This window comes from Populus euphratica, unplaced genomic scaffold (genome assembly GCF_000495115.2).
Source record: "Populus euphratica unplaced genomic scaffold, PopEup_1.0 scaffold78.1, whole genome shotgun sequence".
NCBI lineage: Eukaryota > Viridiplantae > Streptophyta > Magnoliopsida > Malpighiales > Salicaceae > Populus > Populus euphratica.
This window is the reverse complement of record NW_011499867.1, coordinates 1,896,868-1,915,026: the sequence shown is the minus strand read 5'-3', so window position 1 is coordinate 1,915,026 and position 18,159 is coordinate 1,896,868. Positions and strand designations below refer to the sequence as shown.

General features: G+C 28.4%; 1 protein-coding gene across 1 annotated transcript; it reads right to left on the bottom strand.

The window, feature by feature from the left end:
* Window positions 1–6,931: 6,931 nt before the first annotated feature.
* On the bottom strand, window positions 6,932–10,013 carry LOC105126453 (pentatricopeptide repeat-containing protein At2g22070-like). Its single transcript, XM_011027324.1, has one exon. It carries the CDS (start codon window positions 9,937–9,939, stop codon window positions 7,582–7,584), a length of 2,358 nt encoding a protein of 785 aa, XP_011025626.1. The 5' UTR covers window positions 9,940–10,013; the 3' UTR covers window positions 6,932–7,581.
* Between the last annotated feature and the right edge of the window lie 8,146 nt (window positions 10,014–18,159).

The following is an 18,159-nucleotide window of genomic DNA, read 5'->3' as shown; positions in this document are numbered from 1 at the left end:
TTAGAATAAAGAAGTTTATTGAAGCAATTAATGGATTTCTTTAATATAAATGAGTTAAGGTATTGATTAGTACTTAAAAGTGCATTTTTATCATGGTTTTATATCATCATTTTGCACTTGAAGTATCAATAACTCCTTAACTAAAATATGTTTTATAAGAATGTATCTAATAATATAAGATACCTATAAATTGTGGTAAATGTCTATTTTTAATGCAGGCCTATCACATAAATGAAAGGATTGATTGATGACTTGAAGAACTTAAATTGCAAGGATACACTTATTAAACACCCCCCGTCACTCTACTAGAGATACCAGCCCATCAACAGAAAAAGTCCATCTAGGTAATTATAAAAGGTTGTACAGTGACACTGAAAGTGGTCATACGCACTATCAAGGTAGCAACCCAAAAAATAAATAAAAAATCATAAAGTGAGCATTTCATGCCAATATTCCATTTAAAAAAATAAATTTAACTATGAATAACAAACAAAAAGATCCGATATAACTCATGCCATTTTCAAATTAGTGAAAAATCTTATAGAAAACAATACACACACACACAAACACACACAAAGCCTAATTTTCAAGTAAATAAATGTTGAATGATAAAATAAAAAAAACACGAGTTTTATAAAAGAAAAATAAAAACAAGTTATCCTGAACAAACCTCTTAAACATGAATTAATTTTCTAAATTGCAACTCATTGAATCGTAGATTCATTCAATAAGCTCAATTGCCAACCAATTTAATATTAAAGAATGAAACCAAGAAAGAAAATATCCTTTTAAAAATGTTGTCAAGGTAAAAGAAAGAATGAAGGTCAAATAGAATAAGAAAAAACTGAAGGAGGATGAAATCATAAAAAAATTAATTCAATTTTTAAAATTATCTCAAACAAATAGCAATTAAAAGAATGAAAATTAAATTTGACACATAAAAAAATTTAAAGAAGGATAAAATTGAAAAAATATATAATTTTTTAATATAAAATAAATTGTAATCAAAATAATATGGACCAAATCTAAAAGAAAAATATATTAAAGGGTTGGTTTTAAGAATTGAAGAAATAGATGCAAAACTAAAAAGGAGAGACAAAATAAAAATAAAAAAAATAGTTAATACCAAACTAGAGGTACGTTGATCATATGCTTCATCAAGGAATGGTGAAACTGTTGAGAAGATTTGAACATTACCTTGAACACCTGTATACAACCATTGAGTAATGCAATAGACAGATTAAAAAATACGATTATCATCCACAAAAACATGTACAACATACATATTAATATATTAATTGACTTTTTTTAAATAATATTTATGTTAATTAAATTATCTAATCATCCTTAAGTTAACCTTATTATATATATATATATAACCATAATAAAAGGATGAAAACACCCATGGACATCAACTTAATATTTTTTAAGAGTAATTAAATAATTTTATCATGCTGAAAAACTAAAAAACCCTTGAATTCTAGTTTAGTCTTTTTTTTTTGTTTTTAAAAATAATTAAGTTATTTTTTATATAAAAAAATACAAGATGACCCGTTTGTCTTAATAAATTTAATAATAACCAATAAATTTCGTGAAAAAAATTATATTACCTCTACTAATAAGTCATTTGATTTTATTTAAGATGAATAAAATAATCGTTTTATTTTTTCAATTCACATTGATACGTGGCATGGCGTGAATTAATTAAATGACTAATGTGTACTTTATAGTTTTGAAGTTTGAGAACTTCAAGACGTGTAACGATAATTCTAGCAATTGCGTCCTGAACATTTAAAATTAATAATTCTAGTAATTTGTCCTGAACTGTTAAAATTATTCGTTTTGGCTGCTAATTTTGTGTTTTCGTAAACTGTTCTAGTCAGCACTGTCTTTTCTCTCTCTGATAATTTATTCTATAAATCTCTGAAGTGGGGTCCTATAAGCAAGTGGATATCACAGTGCAAATAAATTTAATTCACTCTAAACTAGTTTTTTTAATATTAATAAAATTAACATTAAAAAAAACCATATGTGAATAATGCAAGTGAATTGTATTGTATATTATCTTTAAGTGAACAGTGCACTCTTTATGTTAATTGCACTGTTCATTAAATAATACAATTAATATGAACAGTGCGTGAAAAACAGGATTTCCTTGTTTTTTATTAGTCGCTTTTCTTAAAAATTATATGGAACCCATATACAGTAAATCATTTTTTTTTCATCAAATGGTTACAAACTGCATTTTAATTAAAACACAATCGTAGCCGCGCAAATAAGTGCCCTTTTAGTTTAATTTTTATTAAAAAAATAATTAAATTAAAATTTCTAAAAAAATTCAAAAATAAACTGAAACTGGTTCGAACCAACCGATTTCAGTTTAGTTTAGTTCGGTTTAGTTTTTTAGAATAAAAACCAGTTCAAACCGATTTTTTTTTATTTTGGCTCAGTTTTTATATTTTGGCTTGGTTCAGCTCCGTTTTTTCAGTTAGGCTTGTTTTTTTCTATTTTTTTTGGTTTAGAAACAGAACAAAACCTAATTGATTTTTTTTTTAAATGCAAACTGTATTTTAATTAAAATACAACCGTAGCCGCTCAAATAAGTACCCTTTTAGTTTAATTTTTATTAAAAAAATAATTAAATTAAAATTTTTAAAAAAATTCAAAAATAAATTGAAACTGGTTCGAACTAACCGATTTCAGTTTAGTTTAGTTCGGTTTAGTTTTTTAGAATAAAAACCACTTCAAACCGGTTTTTTTTTTTTATTTTGGCTCAGTTTTTTATATTTTGGCTTGGTTCAGCTCCGTTTTTTTAGTTAGGCTTGTTTTTTTCTATTTTTTTGGTTTGGAAACCGAACAAAACCTAATTGGTTTTTTTTAAAAAAAATTTAATAAGTTTTTTTCATGATTTGGTTTTTTTAAAAATATTTTTCCAGTTTTCTCATTTTAATTAATTTTTTTTAGCATTTATATTCATCCCCGACAAGTTAAAATACAAAATTAAAAAAAAATGATGTTTTTACTGTAAATAATCTTAAAAGACACAATTCATTATAGTATACATATATATTTTTTATATATTTGATGTTTTGAGTTTTTTTTTTAATAATTTATTTTTTTTAATTTTATTCTTATGTATACTATTATTTTATATTTCACGGATTCATGTGTTTTTTTTAGAATCGTATATTTTTTTTTATTAACAACAAATCAAGAGATGAGACAAATTATTGTAACTGCCAGGAAAAATTACTATGACTGCTACCGTGTCCTATGACTGAGATTCATCGTAGATAGCAATAGTAAAATTTATTATTATATTTAAAAATTATAGTTTAAATCCTAAAAAGATTATTACATATTTTTTTATTACAAAAAAAAACATTAAAAAAACTCTTGTAACCGAGGTTTTTTTTCCTTAGAAGAATTTATTTTATTTTTTTAGAATTGTTTTTATTTTATTTTTTTATATTGATCTGGTTGAAAATTTAGCTTCTTAATATTTTTTTTTAAAATATTATGGATTGCTTATAGTATTTTTCTATATAATTTTTTAAAATTATCTTTATTAATTTTATTATTTTTAATATTAAACTGGTTAAGAATTATAATTATAGATTTCCTCATAAAATACTATAAATTACTATAATATTTTTTTATATAATTTTTTTATTTTTTTGTTATGATTTTTTTTAAATTGATTTTATTTCTTAAATATTAATCTGTTTAAAAATTTAAATTTATATTTTTTCTTAAAAATATTATGAATGGTAATATTGTTTTTATATATTATTTTTTTATAAATCCACAAAACCTGTAGCATCACGTGGTCATGGTATCTAGGTAGCTAGAAAACAAAGTTGAAAAAGAAGGGTGGTTGTCACTTCGGTCCAATGAAACAAACAAAATTGTTGTTATTTGTAATGCTTTCTTGCTTGCGTCTGCAGAGCTGGGTTCTCTGTAAGTAACTGTTGACCCTTTACTTGAAAAATAACAAAATTGAGATCCAACAGATCTTCCTTCTGTTTTTTCTTCAATTGACCCTTTAGTTGTTGTTTTTTTTTCTCTTTTTTATTTTTATTTTTCTGGAATTGTGGTTGGCTTTGCAATTGTAATTCGGGAATTGTGGTTGGCTTTGCAATTGTAATTTGAAAAAAAAAAGTTTTAATAAAATAATTTTAATTTCTACTAATTAGATTAAAATATATGTTTAATTAAAATTTTTATTGAAATTACTGATTTAATTAAAAATAATGGAAACAGTTTGGTTAAAATTACAAATTTTTAAATAATCTTGAATCCAAAAGAGGTAGTTGGGTTATAGACACAAAAATAATTAAAATGTATAATCAAAATCAATCTATAATACTAACACCCATTACATTAATAAAAGATCTAAATATCAAGATTTGTAAACCCACGAATCTTAACAGAGTTTTTCTACTTATATATCTTGGATTTAAATTTTAGTATATATGATTATTATTTTTATGATTTTTTATCTGTTTATTGAACTTATTAAGTAAATTTAGTAATTACTAATGATGCACGTAAATTAATCCAAATATCATAAATTATAAAATAAATAAATAAATAAACGGACTAAACAACAATCAAATCAGAATGCATTTTAAATCAATTTGCATGTCGAAGTAAAATAAAAACTCTGTAACAAAACACCAGCCCACAAACCCAAACACACGATACCACAGGTGAATATGAAGAAAAGTCGAAACTATGTAAGAAACAACCAAACATGAAATGACACGTGGTAATTAAAAAAATAAAATTAAAAGAGCTAAGAAAAAGTTAGATCCATTGTCAACTTACCAGGAACAAGTTATATCAGCTAAAAAAGATTTTATATTTCCAATCCAAAAACATTTTCCGGTTCAAAAAGAGAATTTGAGAATCAAATTATAAGCAATTGCAATAACCAAAAAAATATATAAAAAATTCATAAATAATATATTATTTAATTTTTGGATGAGTTTAAGTCTGGTTTTTTTATTTATCTTTTTTGTTATTTTTTTATCAATTTATTGTTGTAGTATTTTTTTGTTTATATTATTTAAATTATCAATTGAACCAATCATTCTTTTATCATAGCATTCTTTCTCACATCCAAAAAAATTGCTTAACCCACAATAAAGCACAAACAAGAAGGTATAATTTATATTATTTATTCTTGATCCCGTTCTTCTGAGTACTCTCATGTTTCTGTATGGAAATTCTTGGCCCCGGTTCTTCTTGAGAACCCTTCACGTTTCTCTATGATGATACTCAGGCAACTGACAGTTATCATGGCAATGAATTAACATGTATCCTTTGTTCTTTCTCCTAACCTTCAGGCTGACAGCTTTAAAGAAGCCATCGACATCATGAACATTAATAATTAGTTTCTCATCTTGACTTCTCGCTTTCCTGTTTTATCGTTTTCCTTCCATGAACTGTTTCTTGATTACATTTTATATATTAATGCTCTTGTGACAGACGTGGAAATGGAGCTGCCATATTCACTACATCTGGTGCTGCTGAAAGGAATCCAAACGGAAATAGAGGCTGGGCGGGTAAAATAAACAAATCACTTGTAAGTTGTATCATTGGAGAATATTTAGAGCTACAAACTGATAACTTATTTGTTATTTAGCTTCCATTACCCTTTTTTTTGGGAAAGAATTGAAAACTCATGCTAAATTAGAGGAACAATGGAGAATTACTTATAGGGTTTTAGCATTGATATTTTCTTGAAGATTCTCAGCATTAATCTTGTCAAATTAGAGGGTTCACAAAATTTATCTCGTGGAGTGTTTATTTCTTCATGAAATAGGCACTTAGTAAAATGCAAGCATGTTTGACATGATTTGCTTCTATCCAGCTTGGCATTAGTGTTCCTATACCAGTTCCTCCGCCCTTTTTCTCATTTACAGCGAGGGTTTAACAGGTGGCAGTGGAGTTTCTCCGGCGAAGCCTACTTCACAGAACCTACAATGGTTGTACTGATTATCCAGTTTGGAACTTCAATGAAATAATCCAAGGTTGTCTTCTTCCTTTTCTTTTCCCTCCCGACTGCTCTAGTTTGGGAACCAATCCTTCATCAGTGAAATACCAAGTCTAAAAACAGCTGCTAGCCTGACATTCCTGGAGGCTTAGTTTAGTTGGTATGATCGTTTAGGGAGGACCGCATTCTTAAGGTTTTATAATGTTCTTACGAGGATCTTCCTTTTGAGCAAAGTAGGGAGTCCACCTCGTATAGTATATTAGGGAGAAACAAAATCATGTTAAGATAAATGACTTGTTTGATAATATAATAAATGTTATATTTCAAAGTAAATTTTGTTTGAAAATATATTAAAATAATATATATTTTTTATAATTTATTATTGATATTAACATATCAAAACTATAAAAAAAAAACATCAAAACAAATTAATTCAAAACTAAAAACACTTCAAAAAAAATAAAAAAATATGATTAAACCAATGCCTAATAAAGTAAAAAACAGATGAAATCACTAGATTCTTAACTTACTATGGAGGATAAACTTAATAAAAGTATATGCATTACTTAATGTGAGGGAGTAGAGGGATTGCAAGGGTTTTGAATTTGGGGTGCTTTTATTTTTCAAAATATATTTTATTTGAAAATATATTAAAATAATATATATATATTTTTTAAAAAATTGATATCATTATATCAAAATCATCTAAAAATATCAAAAAAATTAATTTCAAATAAAAAATAATTTTTTTTTTAATAACACTTTTAAACATAAAAACAAATAGGAAGTAAAACATTCAAAGACACTAAAAGTAGCATTTTTATTTTTTATTGCATAAATAATTGTATAATCAAAATGCTACTTATCAATGCCTTGTAGGAACTTTTTAGGATTGCCCTAAATGCAAAAGATAAAAGAAATCTTCTTTTAGTAGTAGTTGATGTTTATGATGGATCATGGACCGATAATTCAATGAAGCGAGGGGTTATTTTTCACATGGCACTACGGGATGCAACACATGATTGCAGCAGCTATGCTGGTATATGTCCTTCAATTTTAGAAGTAGAACTAGCAAATCGAGTGAGTTCATGCGTTGTAGGCACAACTTGAGGAGCAGATGTAACCGTACGAAGTCAAAGCTATTTAGCATAGCAGAACCGGCAATCCCGCCTCCAAGAAAAACAGTCCTGCAGAAGCAGCTGTAAATTTGTTATGAATCCTCAAGCCGTTTATTAGCATAGAAATGGTGGATATGACACTCCTCTGTGAAAGATATTTAGCTTGCCGGAATAAGGCAGTCCCATCTCTGAGGAAAACAGCCCTGCAGAAGCCATTGTGAATTTGTGACGATCTTCATGACTGAGAACAACGCGCACATCTCCAGAATCTTCTTCAGATTTACACATTAAGCAGAGTTCCAATAAGGAGTTGACTAAAATGGGTAACAAGAATGTTGAAGAGTAGGGAATCAGCCAAAGCTGTGACTTCCTCCTATGCCAGCTATCTGCCTTTCATAGTAAATCCTGAATCAACCAACTTTTGTAGACTCGACAATTGAAATTTGTTTCTAAATGCTATGTCTACCAATAGTCCTTACAAGAACAGAAACCATCCTTGAAATGGTGAAAACGAGTAGCATCTCTCACAATTATTTCTCTGTCCACAAGCTTGGAGATAAATTTGATGGCATTGTGACAGTCATTACAGACTCGAAGGTTCTTCATGATCCGCAATGTAGTGTTTTCTGGAGTACTTATTATCCCAAATGCGATGGCAAGTTTCTCGCTGTGATATCTAAGAATCTGATCTTTCACTTCTACTTCAAGGTCATGCAATACAGATTCAGTGTCTGGAGCAAAACCCATTTTTTTTATCTCCTTCCAGATCTTGTCCATCATCTTATAGATTTCGTCTTTCTGTGGGTGAAGACCATCCTCCACTCCAAATACATGGGTTTTGTTCTGGATCTGAACCCAACTAAGTCCTTGCTCCTTTTTAACTCCTCTAGCCTTCATCAATTTTCTAATTTTTGCAGCATCATCCCATTTCCCACAAGATGAATACACATTAGCAAGGGCAGAGTATGCCCCACTATTGTTAGGCTCAATAAGTAGTAGTCTCTCTGCCGCAACTTTTGCCAGATCAACATTTTTATAAACCTTACAAGAAGATAAAAGTGAACCCCAAGCGATAACATCTGGTTCCGTAGGCATATTTTCTACAAATTTGTATGCTTCTTGCAGCAATCCAGCACGCCCAAATAGGTCAACCATGCATGCATAGTGGCTCAGGGTGGGATCAATTTTGTGTACATTTTTCATCAAATCAAAATAGTTTCGGCCCTGCTCCACCAATCCTCCATGTGTACAGGCAGAGAGCACCCCGACATAAGTTATATGATCAGGCTTGATACCAAGTGCCAACATCTGTTCAAATAATTCTATGGCTTCTTCTCCAAGACCATGTTGAGCTAAAGCCATGATCATAGAAGTCCAAGAGACAGTATCTCTGTTCTGACGTAGAAGATTGAATACTTTCCGTGCACCATTTATGCTTCCAGCTTTTGCATACATCGTAGTCAGAGCATTGCCCACAGAAGGTGATAATGCCTCCCCTGATCTTATTGCACTTGCATGAATTTGTTTTCCATGATTCAAAGATGTCACACTTGAACTGGCACTCAACATAGCTGCTAGAGTAAAACTGTTTGGCCGAGGCCCTTCACTAACCATTGTTTTGAATACCTCTATAGCATCATTATTTAAGCCATTCTGTACATAACCTACAATCATTGCAGTCCAAGCAACCACATCGGGATCTTTCAATGAGTTAAATATTTGTCTGGCTGGGGTTATATCACCAAGCTTGACATATCCATCCAATAAGGCCGTAAAAGCTATCACATCAAGATCTGAAATCCCACTCTGCTCGATGATTCTTCGAGCAATTTCAACTCCTCCAGACTTTGCATACATTGAGATCAAAGCATTTCCCACAGCTCCTGAAGCGTCGAACATTGTCCGAACAATATAACCATGAATTTGTTTACCAAAACTCAACTTCTCAAGATTGGCACAAGCCGATAAAGCACTTGCTAGGGAAAACCTATCAGGCTTCAGAGACGTATCTTTTAACATACTAGAGAAGAACTGTAATGCTTCATTATCAAAACCATGCTGATTGCATCCTGCAATCATTGAATTCCATGAAACAATATCGCGTTCACTCAATAGCTCAAACTGAGCAAGAGCGAGGTCAACCCTGCCGCAATTCATATGCAAGGAAATCATAGCATTCCAGCTTGATGTGTTCCTCAACTTCATCCTATCAAAAACAACCTTGGCCATCTTCAAATCCCCTGTCTTTGCATACATGTTTAAAAGCGAATTTGCAACAGGAACACACGCATGAAGTCCTAATTTAACAACAAAAGAATGAACCTTCTTCCCTATACCTCGAGACCCGGTGGCAGCACAAGAAGCAAGGACATTAGTAAGTGTGAACTGGGTCGGCAAAACTTTATCCTTCACCATATCTACAAAAATCTTTATCGCATCTTCAAAACGACCCATTTGATTATAACCCACGATTATCGTAGTCCACGAAACAGAATCACGAACAGGTATTAAATCAAACACCTGATGGGCTTTCTCTAATTTTCCCTGCTTCGCATACCCAGAAAGAATAGTGTTCCATGAGAAAGTGGTCTTCACAGGCATTTCTTTGAATAAATCGTGGGCATCTAAAAGAAACCCGGTTTTTGCATACAAGTTCATGAGGTTGTTCATTAAATAGACACTGAAGGTAAGGCCTAATTTAACCATTTGAGCATGGATTGATTTTCCTTTTAAAGGGTCTCTCGATTTAAGGCTAGTTTGTAGGAGATGGGCACAAGACTCTGAATGACAAGAGAAATACGGTGGTTTTGGGATCTCCATTGGAGGGTGGATTAAGACGGGTTAACGTTACGTAATGCTAATTTGTGGAAGCAGCATAAGATTGGTTTTAGCAAACTAAGCTCCGTTTCTTCGCTGTTTGAAGAAAACTATTTTTTTAATAAGTTAATTTTTAAACAATAAATTATATGATATTTTTAAATTTTTTACAATTTCTAAAAAATGTTTTCCGCCCAAAATTTCTTTGACCGGAAAGTGTTTATCTTGACTAATTTTTCTAATGATAAACAAACACAGGAAAATTTGAAAAGTGGTTTGATAGATAAATTTTTTTTGATAGATAAAAAATTTCAATTAAAAAAATAATAAGAGAAAAGTAAATAATAATCATAAAAATAATGACTAAAGTTAACATAAAAATTAAATTAAATTAAATTTTAAGTGATAAAATTAAAAAAAAATTCAAACAAAAGATATATCAATTAAAAGTTTGAGGATCAATTTTGATATAATCAGTAAATAATATGATATTTCTAAATTTTTCATAACTTAAAAAAAATGTTTTACACCAAAATAAAAAGAAAACACTTTTTTGAAAATTAAGCTAAAATTTTCTTTAACTGGAAAGTGTATTTTGTTGACCAACTTTTATATTGGCAAACAAATAAAGAAAAGTTTGGAAAGTGGTTTTTAGAAAACCAATATCCAGGCAAACAAACGACCCCTAAGTTTCCATTTGCCTTTCTAATTCAACTTATATATTTTTTTTTAAATAATTTAGCTTCAAATTATTATTGTTATTATTATTTTCTGTTTTTAGATTATTCTTATATTAAAAATAATTTTTTTAAATAAAAATAATATATTATTTTAATATATTTTTAAATAAAAATATTTTAAAATATAACATGTATTATACTCCAAAAAAACCCAAACTAGATAGGGGCTTGCGATATACTTCAAGTTGACTTAATTTTTTTCAATATAGAAAAAACGGATACCAAAACAATGCAAGTGTTCTTAAAAAAGTGGACCATTGACTTAATTGTGATTAATATACTCAATTACTTCAAATAATATCAATAAAAAAAATACAATGATAATAAATAAATTTAAAAAAAATAAAAACATAAAAAAGGCTAAAAAAACTCAATTCAAGTCCATCTAAGTTAGCATGTTAAATTTGAGACCTGATCATGATACCAAGGTAACCCTGTCAAAAGCAAGCTTAATAAAACTATGACACTTAATTATCAAACAATCCAACGTAGAAAGATAGAATTAAAAAAAAAGAAAAAAAATAGAGTTTACTCGTTAACTTTGAGACTATGAATTCATAATTGAGATAACTCCATAAAAAGAAGATTGTAAAAAAAAAAAACATGAAGACTAATTCTTGTTAAATCAAATGTTGAAAGATATAATTAATTATTTTTAAAGGATTTAAAAAAAAAACCAAAGTTAACCCGTGTTAACTTTTAAAACTCACGACTCTAGTTATAAGCCTAAGACTAACATAATAGAATATAAACCCTATAAAATAATGAAGTGAAATTCTAAATCATCAAAATGCTAAGGCATAAAATAAAGAAATGATTCAAAACAAAATAAATAACAATTAAAAAAATAAAGAATATATTTGATATAAAAATAACTTGAAATTAAATACGAATGGATGAAATTAAAAATAAAATTTAATTGCAAAAGATTAAAAATAAACAAAAAAAATCAAAAGAGTGGGGACAAGTTTGATATAAAATTTAACTGAAATTAAATGATAAGAGGTGAAATTAAAAACAAATAAAAGATAATAAAACAAAACAAATAATATACAAAACAATAAGGATCAAATTGAAAACTAGAAATAAATTACATAACATTTTTATATTTTGACAAAAGAAATAAAGACAAAAGAGGGAGAAGAAAAAAGTTTGTTAGAGACTAATCACTGATCAACCAAGCATAAATGTTGCACCTTTGAAAAAAGGATAGCAAACCCCTTCCAACATTATCTTAGAAAGTGGTGTTTGGAGGTAAGGCAACACCGCATGCACCACATAAAGGTGTGAGCATTGCTTCCTTGATAATGCATGCCCCATAATGCTAATATTTATTTTTTATAATATTTATATTATTTAAAAGATTAAATTGTCCTCGCTCAATTTTTTTATTAAAAAATCAATACGAAAAGAAAAACAAGATCATGGATGCAGAATTATAGTTTTTATACTCTATCTTTAAAATAGAAAAAAACCAAATTTTTCTCATGCAATCTCTTAAAATATTTTGCTTTTTAGAGAAATATAGTCATTATACTGCGTATTTGAATGGTAAAAAGATTGAATTATCCTTAATTAATCTTATAATAACTAATGGTAACTAATAAAAAACCATTCTACCCCTGACACCAAAATCACGTGATTTTCTTTGAAATGGAAAAATGGTAATTACAATGTTAGGGTGAATAGTAATATATTTCTAGGTGCACACTGAATTCTTCATGCATTTTAAGTTTTTATAATAATAATAATAATAATAATAATAATAATAATAATAACATTAACATTGGCTTTAGCATGACATTTAACATCTGATGAATTGAAATAAACATATAATATTGGTTTGTTAACTCAATTTGTAATAGTTAGGAAGGAAGTTCCATGAAGTTAAAGAAAGTTAAATCACTTAGCCTTAATATATACATAAAACTGTTTGAGAGACATGTAAGGTAAGTAATGAAATTAAATTACTTGCTAATTTTTACTTACATGTTTTTTTTTTATGAAAATTACTTGCTAATTTTTCAAAGCCATTTATTAGAGAAGTTTTTAGAATTAGTCTGCTTTTCTTGGCTATTACATAATTGTATTCTTTTTGTCATTTAGTTAGCTCAAAAGATTGCATGAGAGTAACTTACTTGAGAATCTTTAATATTGGTTTAATGATATAGTATAAGAGTTCAACAAGCTGGAACAATAAAAGGATGTAGAAGATTATATGGAGAAATTCAAGGAACTCAAATCATTAATGGGTTCATTGAATAATTCCTTGCTAAAAGTATATTATATATCCAACTTCATTAGTGTCATTAAAAAAGACATTAAACCAATATTAAAGATTCTTCAGTCAATTACTCTCATGCAATCTTTTGAACTAACTAAATGACAAAAAGAATATAATTATGTAATAGCTAAGAAAAGCAGACTAATTCTATAAACTTTTTTAACAAATAGCTTTGAGAGATTAGCAAGTAATTTTCAATTGAAACCTTCAATCAATCTAGAGGTGAAATGTCAATTGACTTTACACAATCAACTAATAATCTTTATGAACAAATAAAAAAGTTTGGGTGTGTTTTAAATGTAGGAATAAGTTTGTTCTGATTAGTACTTAAAAATATATTTTTATCAAGGTTTTATATCATCATTTTGCACTTAAAATATCAATAACTCCTTAGCTAGAGCATGTTTTACAATAACATATCTACTAATATAAGATACCTTTAATTTATGGTAAATGTTCATCTTAAATGCAAGTCTATTACATAAATTAAGGATTGATTGATGAGTTTAACTACTGAAAGTGAAAAGACAAAGAGATGGCTAAACTTAAAAAATAGATATTAATTCAGTCTAAACTAGAACACTGTTTGGTCATTGAATTTTATCTGGAGCTGTAGATCTTAAATTTTAGTTTGGTTTATATGGCTAGAAAGCTAAGACATAGGCCTAAAACATTCATGAGAATACAAGACTCAATTCTGATGTTTGGAAGTCTAAATCTTAGCAATAACAGAAAAGTTTGAATATGTCTTGCAGCTCAGATACTATTTAGTATTTAGCCTATATTTCGAGTTCTAGAAGTCCAAATGATCTCAATTTTTTTTTGAAAAGCTGAGACAATTTTCTAGAACTTTCATAATTTAAGTCTGTCCAAATTTTGATGCTAACAATGATGTTTTGTTTAGACAAGAAGATAAAGATTGTCACCAAATCAAGATGTGGTCATCCACTCGATAATTAGTTAACAAATTAATAGTTTTCAATTTTGGCCTATAAAATGAGGTATTTGCCATGCATTTAGGCATCTTGATTTCATATCAAGATCATGTTTTTACTATCTTTTTTTATATTTTTTATAATGCTTAAGTTTTGCTTTCATTAATCTCTTGTTTATGCCTTTCATTTCATTTTCTTTACTTAGTTAACTTATATCTTATTTATATTTTTATCTTGTTTATTTATGTTTCTCTTTCATAATATTTAGTTAAGTTTATTATGTCAAGGTGAAAAGATTACATTAATGGTGTAAGCATAAGTATAGTAACTTAATATGGACTTTAGTGTTTGATACTAATATGTTTTGTATTTGTTACATTGTTCACTTTTAATACTTGCTTATTAAATTATTAATCTAGATTTATATTGTATAACATTTGGTATAATAAATACTTGATATTTTCATAGCCTAACCGTATGGTATAACCTACACTTATGCTATGAAATGAACTTAATTTGTTATTAACATAAGTTATAATCATGAATTCTTGACAACATTTACAAGTATTAGCAGTATTCGAATAAGATAATTAATGTAACTATGTTAACAATTTATAATCTGATGAGAACCTTCTTTGTGTGTGGTTTCCAGTTGAGTAATAAAAAGAGTTTATACTATACTTGTTTCAAATACCATTAGTGGATCCTCTAACCTTGACATTTGTTTTTATTGTTTAATCTTCACATTAATCTTATATTTCAAAGTCCTCTTTAATTTCTTCTTCTTCTTCTTCTTCTTATTATTAATTTATATAGTTAACCTCCTTATTGTTCGACTTCGGTCTTACCGAGTTATTTATTACTTCGTCATTCTTGCACTTGGAAAAAAAACATCAATCTTTTAGTCGTGTCATGTTCCTTATTATAAATGTGCTGTAAAGGGTTACATATGATAAAAGAATTGAAAAATAATAGAGGAAATATTTTTTAGGCAGAGGAATAAGAAAAGAAAAAATCATTAAAAAAAAAAAGATTGAGAGGTATGGATTATCTCTAACTGCATTAGTAGAAAGCTATGCTCATAACACCATCAATATTGAGAGAGGTGTCAAGGAAAAGATATGGTAATACTAATAAATAATGGAAGCACTCGTAACCTCATAAATAAATAAGTGATATTTAAAATCAAAGTTGTGATAATTAAGACTATAATATTAGTTGTTAATGTTGCCAATTGAAATGTTATGAAATGTGATGCTTACAATTTAAAATTTTTATGGTTTATATAGGAGTATAATTTCCAAGTAGATTTATGAGTTTTAAAGTTAAGAAGGTATGCATTGGTATTAGAAGTGTATTGGTTAAGGATGTATTCACTTATCCTATTTGATTTTTATAAGAAAAAAGTTTTCATTTAAGAAATATAGAAGGATAATTGAGCTGAGAGGTATTGTGGGGGAGGCTAGATTATAATAAATCACCTTAACTAAGGTCATAAGAGTTTTAGAGAGGGATTATATGGATTTCTTAGGCAGTTTTTCACCATAAAAGTTATGAGAACAACATAGAATATAGTACAACATCTAGTTATGGAAGTATTATTAAAAGAATTCAACATTGTACTTCTAGACCCTATACAATTACCACTTATCAAGAGTTTGGATTGCAAAATTCCATTAATTCCCGGGGAAAAGTAAGTTAATATAAAATCGTATAAGAATTTTTATATGTATAAAAAGGAAATTGAGAAGTTGGTGAAATAAATAATAAGGAATGGAATAATTAAGCATAACAATAGTCCATTTGCTTCTTTAATACTGCTAGTTAAGAAGAAGAATAACATTTAAAAATTTTGTATTAACTAATAAAAGTTAAATAATTTAACTATAAAGATATGAGTTTCCAATTTCATTGATAGATGAATCCTTGGATGAACTTCATAGTTTAAAGTTTTTTTTTAAATTGAACCTAAGGTCTAGGCATCATTAAGTGGGGATGTTTGAAAAGAATGTGAAAAAAACAATTTTTAAGACACATTATGGATATTATAAGTTCAAAGTGATGCCTCTTGGATTAACTAATATGCTAATAGCATTTCATGCATTGATGAATGCTATTTTACTGGAGAAAACTTATCTTAAAGTGTTTTTTTTTTATATATATAATACATTGATTTATAGTTCTACGTTAGAATTACACTTTAATCATTTTAGGTTAATCTTTGAGAAACTAAAGGATAACAAACCCTTTTAAAAAAAGATTAAAGTGTTCCATATTTGAGAAGGAATTGGAATATGTAAGACATGTTATCTTTGAAGAAGAAGTGGTCATACAAAACTCATGATCTAGGTCATAAAACTGAGATTAATTTATAGAAAAAAATTATGGATAATCACAAACAAATTTTTTTATTAAAAAAAGTAATGTACAATGATAATAGTGTAAAAGAAAGTGAGTAATCAAATGACATTAACTTTTCAAACCTGTGACCAAGGTCAATAGATCAAAAGCATTATAAATGAAAAAAATATGAAGCCTAATTCTTAATAAATCAAATGTCTAATGTTGAAATTGAAAAAAAAAAGTTAATTACACAAAAGAATCTAAAAAAAATATGATTAAGATAATGAGAGTGGAAATTAAAATTAAAATAAATAAATTAGAGGGCAAACAAAATTTTTTAATTGGAGGGTTAAATTGAAAGCCAATAAAACTTTAATAAAAGGACAAAGAAAAAGAAGAAGAATAAGAACCACAATAAAAATAAAAAAAATATGAGAAAATTGTTTTTGAATGACTAAATTAAAAACAAACAAAATCTTATAAAAGGAATGGGGATGAAAATCAAAATAATCAAAAAAATGAGAACTGAAATTGAAATATAAAAAACAAAGAAGATAAATCGTGCATTTTTTCTTGTAGGAGAGAGAGAAAAAAATGATCACCAACAATAATTTGACTTATCATACATCATTATGCATTACACTACAAGGAAAAGAATACAACAACACTTCCAATGACACGGTAAAATATCAAGTTAGGCTATTGAATAACGTCGTATGCGCCACCCAAATAATATAGATACCAACTATTTGTTAAGGGATAATGAGCATATACTAACAACTATTTTAAATAAAAAATTATAAAAATCAAAATACCCCTTGTGATCCTGAGAATTAAGAAAACCATGTTAAAGGATAAAAACACTCCAAATATATTACATTATTTTTTCTGTTTTTTCTAAAGTTAAATATAAGTTTTTAATGTTTACTAAAAAGGGGAAGAAAAAAAACTCTTGATCAAGAAATTTATATTTTTTTTAATCTTGAGGATAAATAAGTATTTTTAAAAGATGAAAAACATTTGACAAACAATTCTAAATTTTATTAAGTTTGAGAATATAAATATATTTTTATTATATAAAAAATTAAAAAATATTAACATATCCCAATAATTTTTTAATAACCAATAAATCAGCCAAAAAAAAAAACTCATTACCCCACCCTCGACGCTTCCATTTTTTCCATCCAGAAACAACATGGTAATTTAACAAACAATGTCCAATACTGGAATGATAGACTCTGTTCATGATTTTGGAGATGCCATTTGATTGAGTGATTCCAAACATAAAAACACAACCATTCAATATAAAAATCTCTAAATTTCCCTAACAGCCATACAATTCAAATCATGCAGTACACACTTCCAAAACAAAGGAGAATATCTTACCTAAAATAAAGAAAATGCCCAGTCCTCCCCCCCGCCCCCGGGACCCACCACCGGCAGCGCCTTCCAAGCTTGATAAATTTTATCCGTGCGAACCGTACCGTTTTACAGTTGCTTGCTGGCTTGGCTCCCTCTCACCGCTTCATTCTCTCCGACAATGACACTTGGATTCTTCTTTAATCGAAAAATTAAAAAAAACCCCTCTCTCTCTTCCTTGGTGGGTACCACCAAAGTAAAAGGAAAAAGTCAAAAGAGAGAGAAAAAAGAAGACGAAGCGAAAACAAAAATCATCCCTCTCTCCTTCTTTGTCCTTTCTCTTCTTCTCTTCTTCTCTCCTATCGTTTCCTTTTCCTCTTTCTCTCTCCGGCCGGGAGACCCACCAGCACAAACATTCTCCGCCACCAACTTCCCTTTTTCTATCTTCGTTGCGCCCCCGATTCATCATCGCCGGTCTCGTCTCTTCCCCTTTCTTTTCCCTCCTCCAGCAGCGGCCACAGCTCACAATCACAACCGACCTTGCTTCTTGACGCCGGCCTCA

Bases quoted from the DNA above. Each gene is read 5' to 3' on its own strand.
- LOC105126453 (XM_011027324.1), bottom strand. From the start codon at position 9,939: ATGGAGATCCCAAAACCACCGTATTTCTCTTGTCATTCAGAGTCTTGT.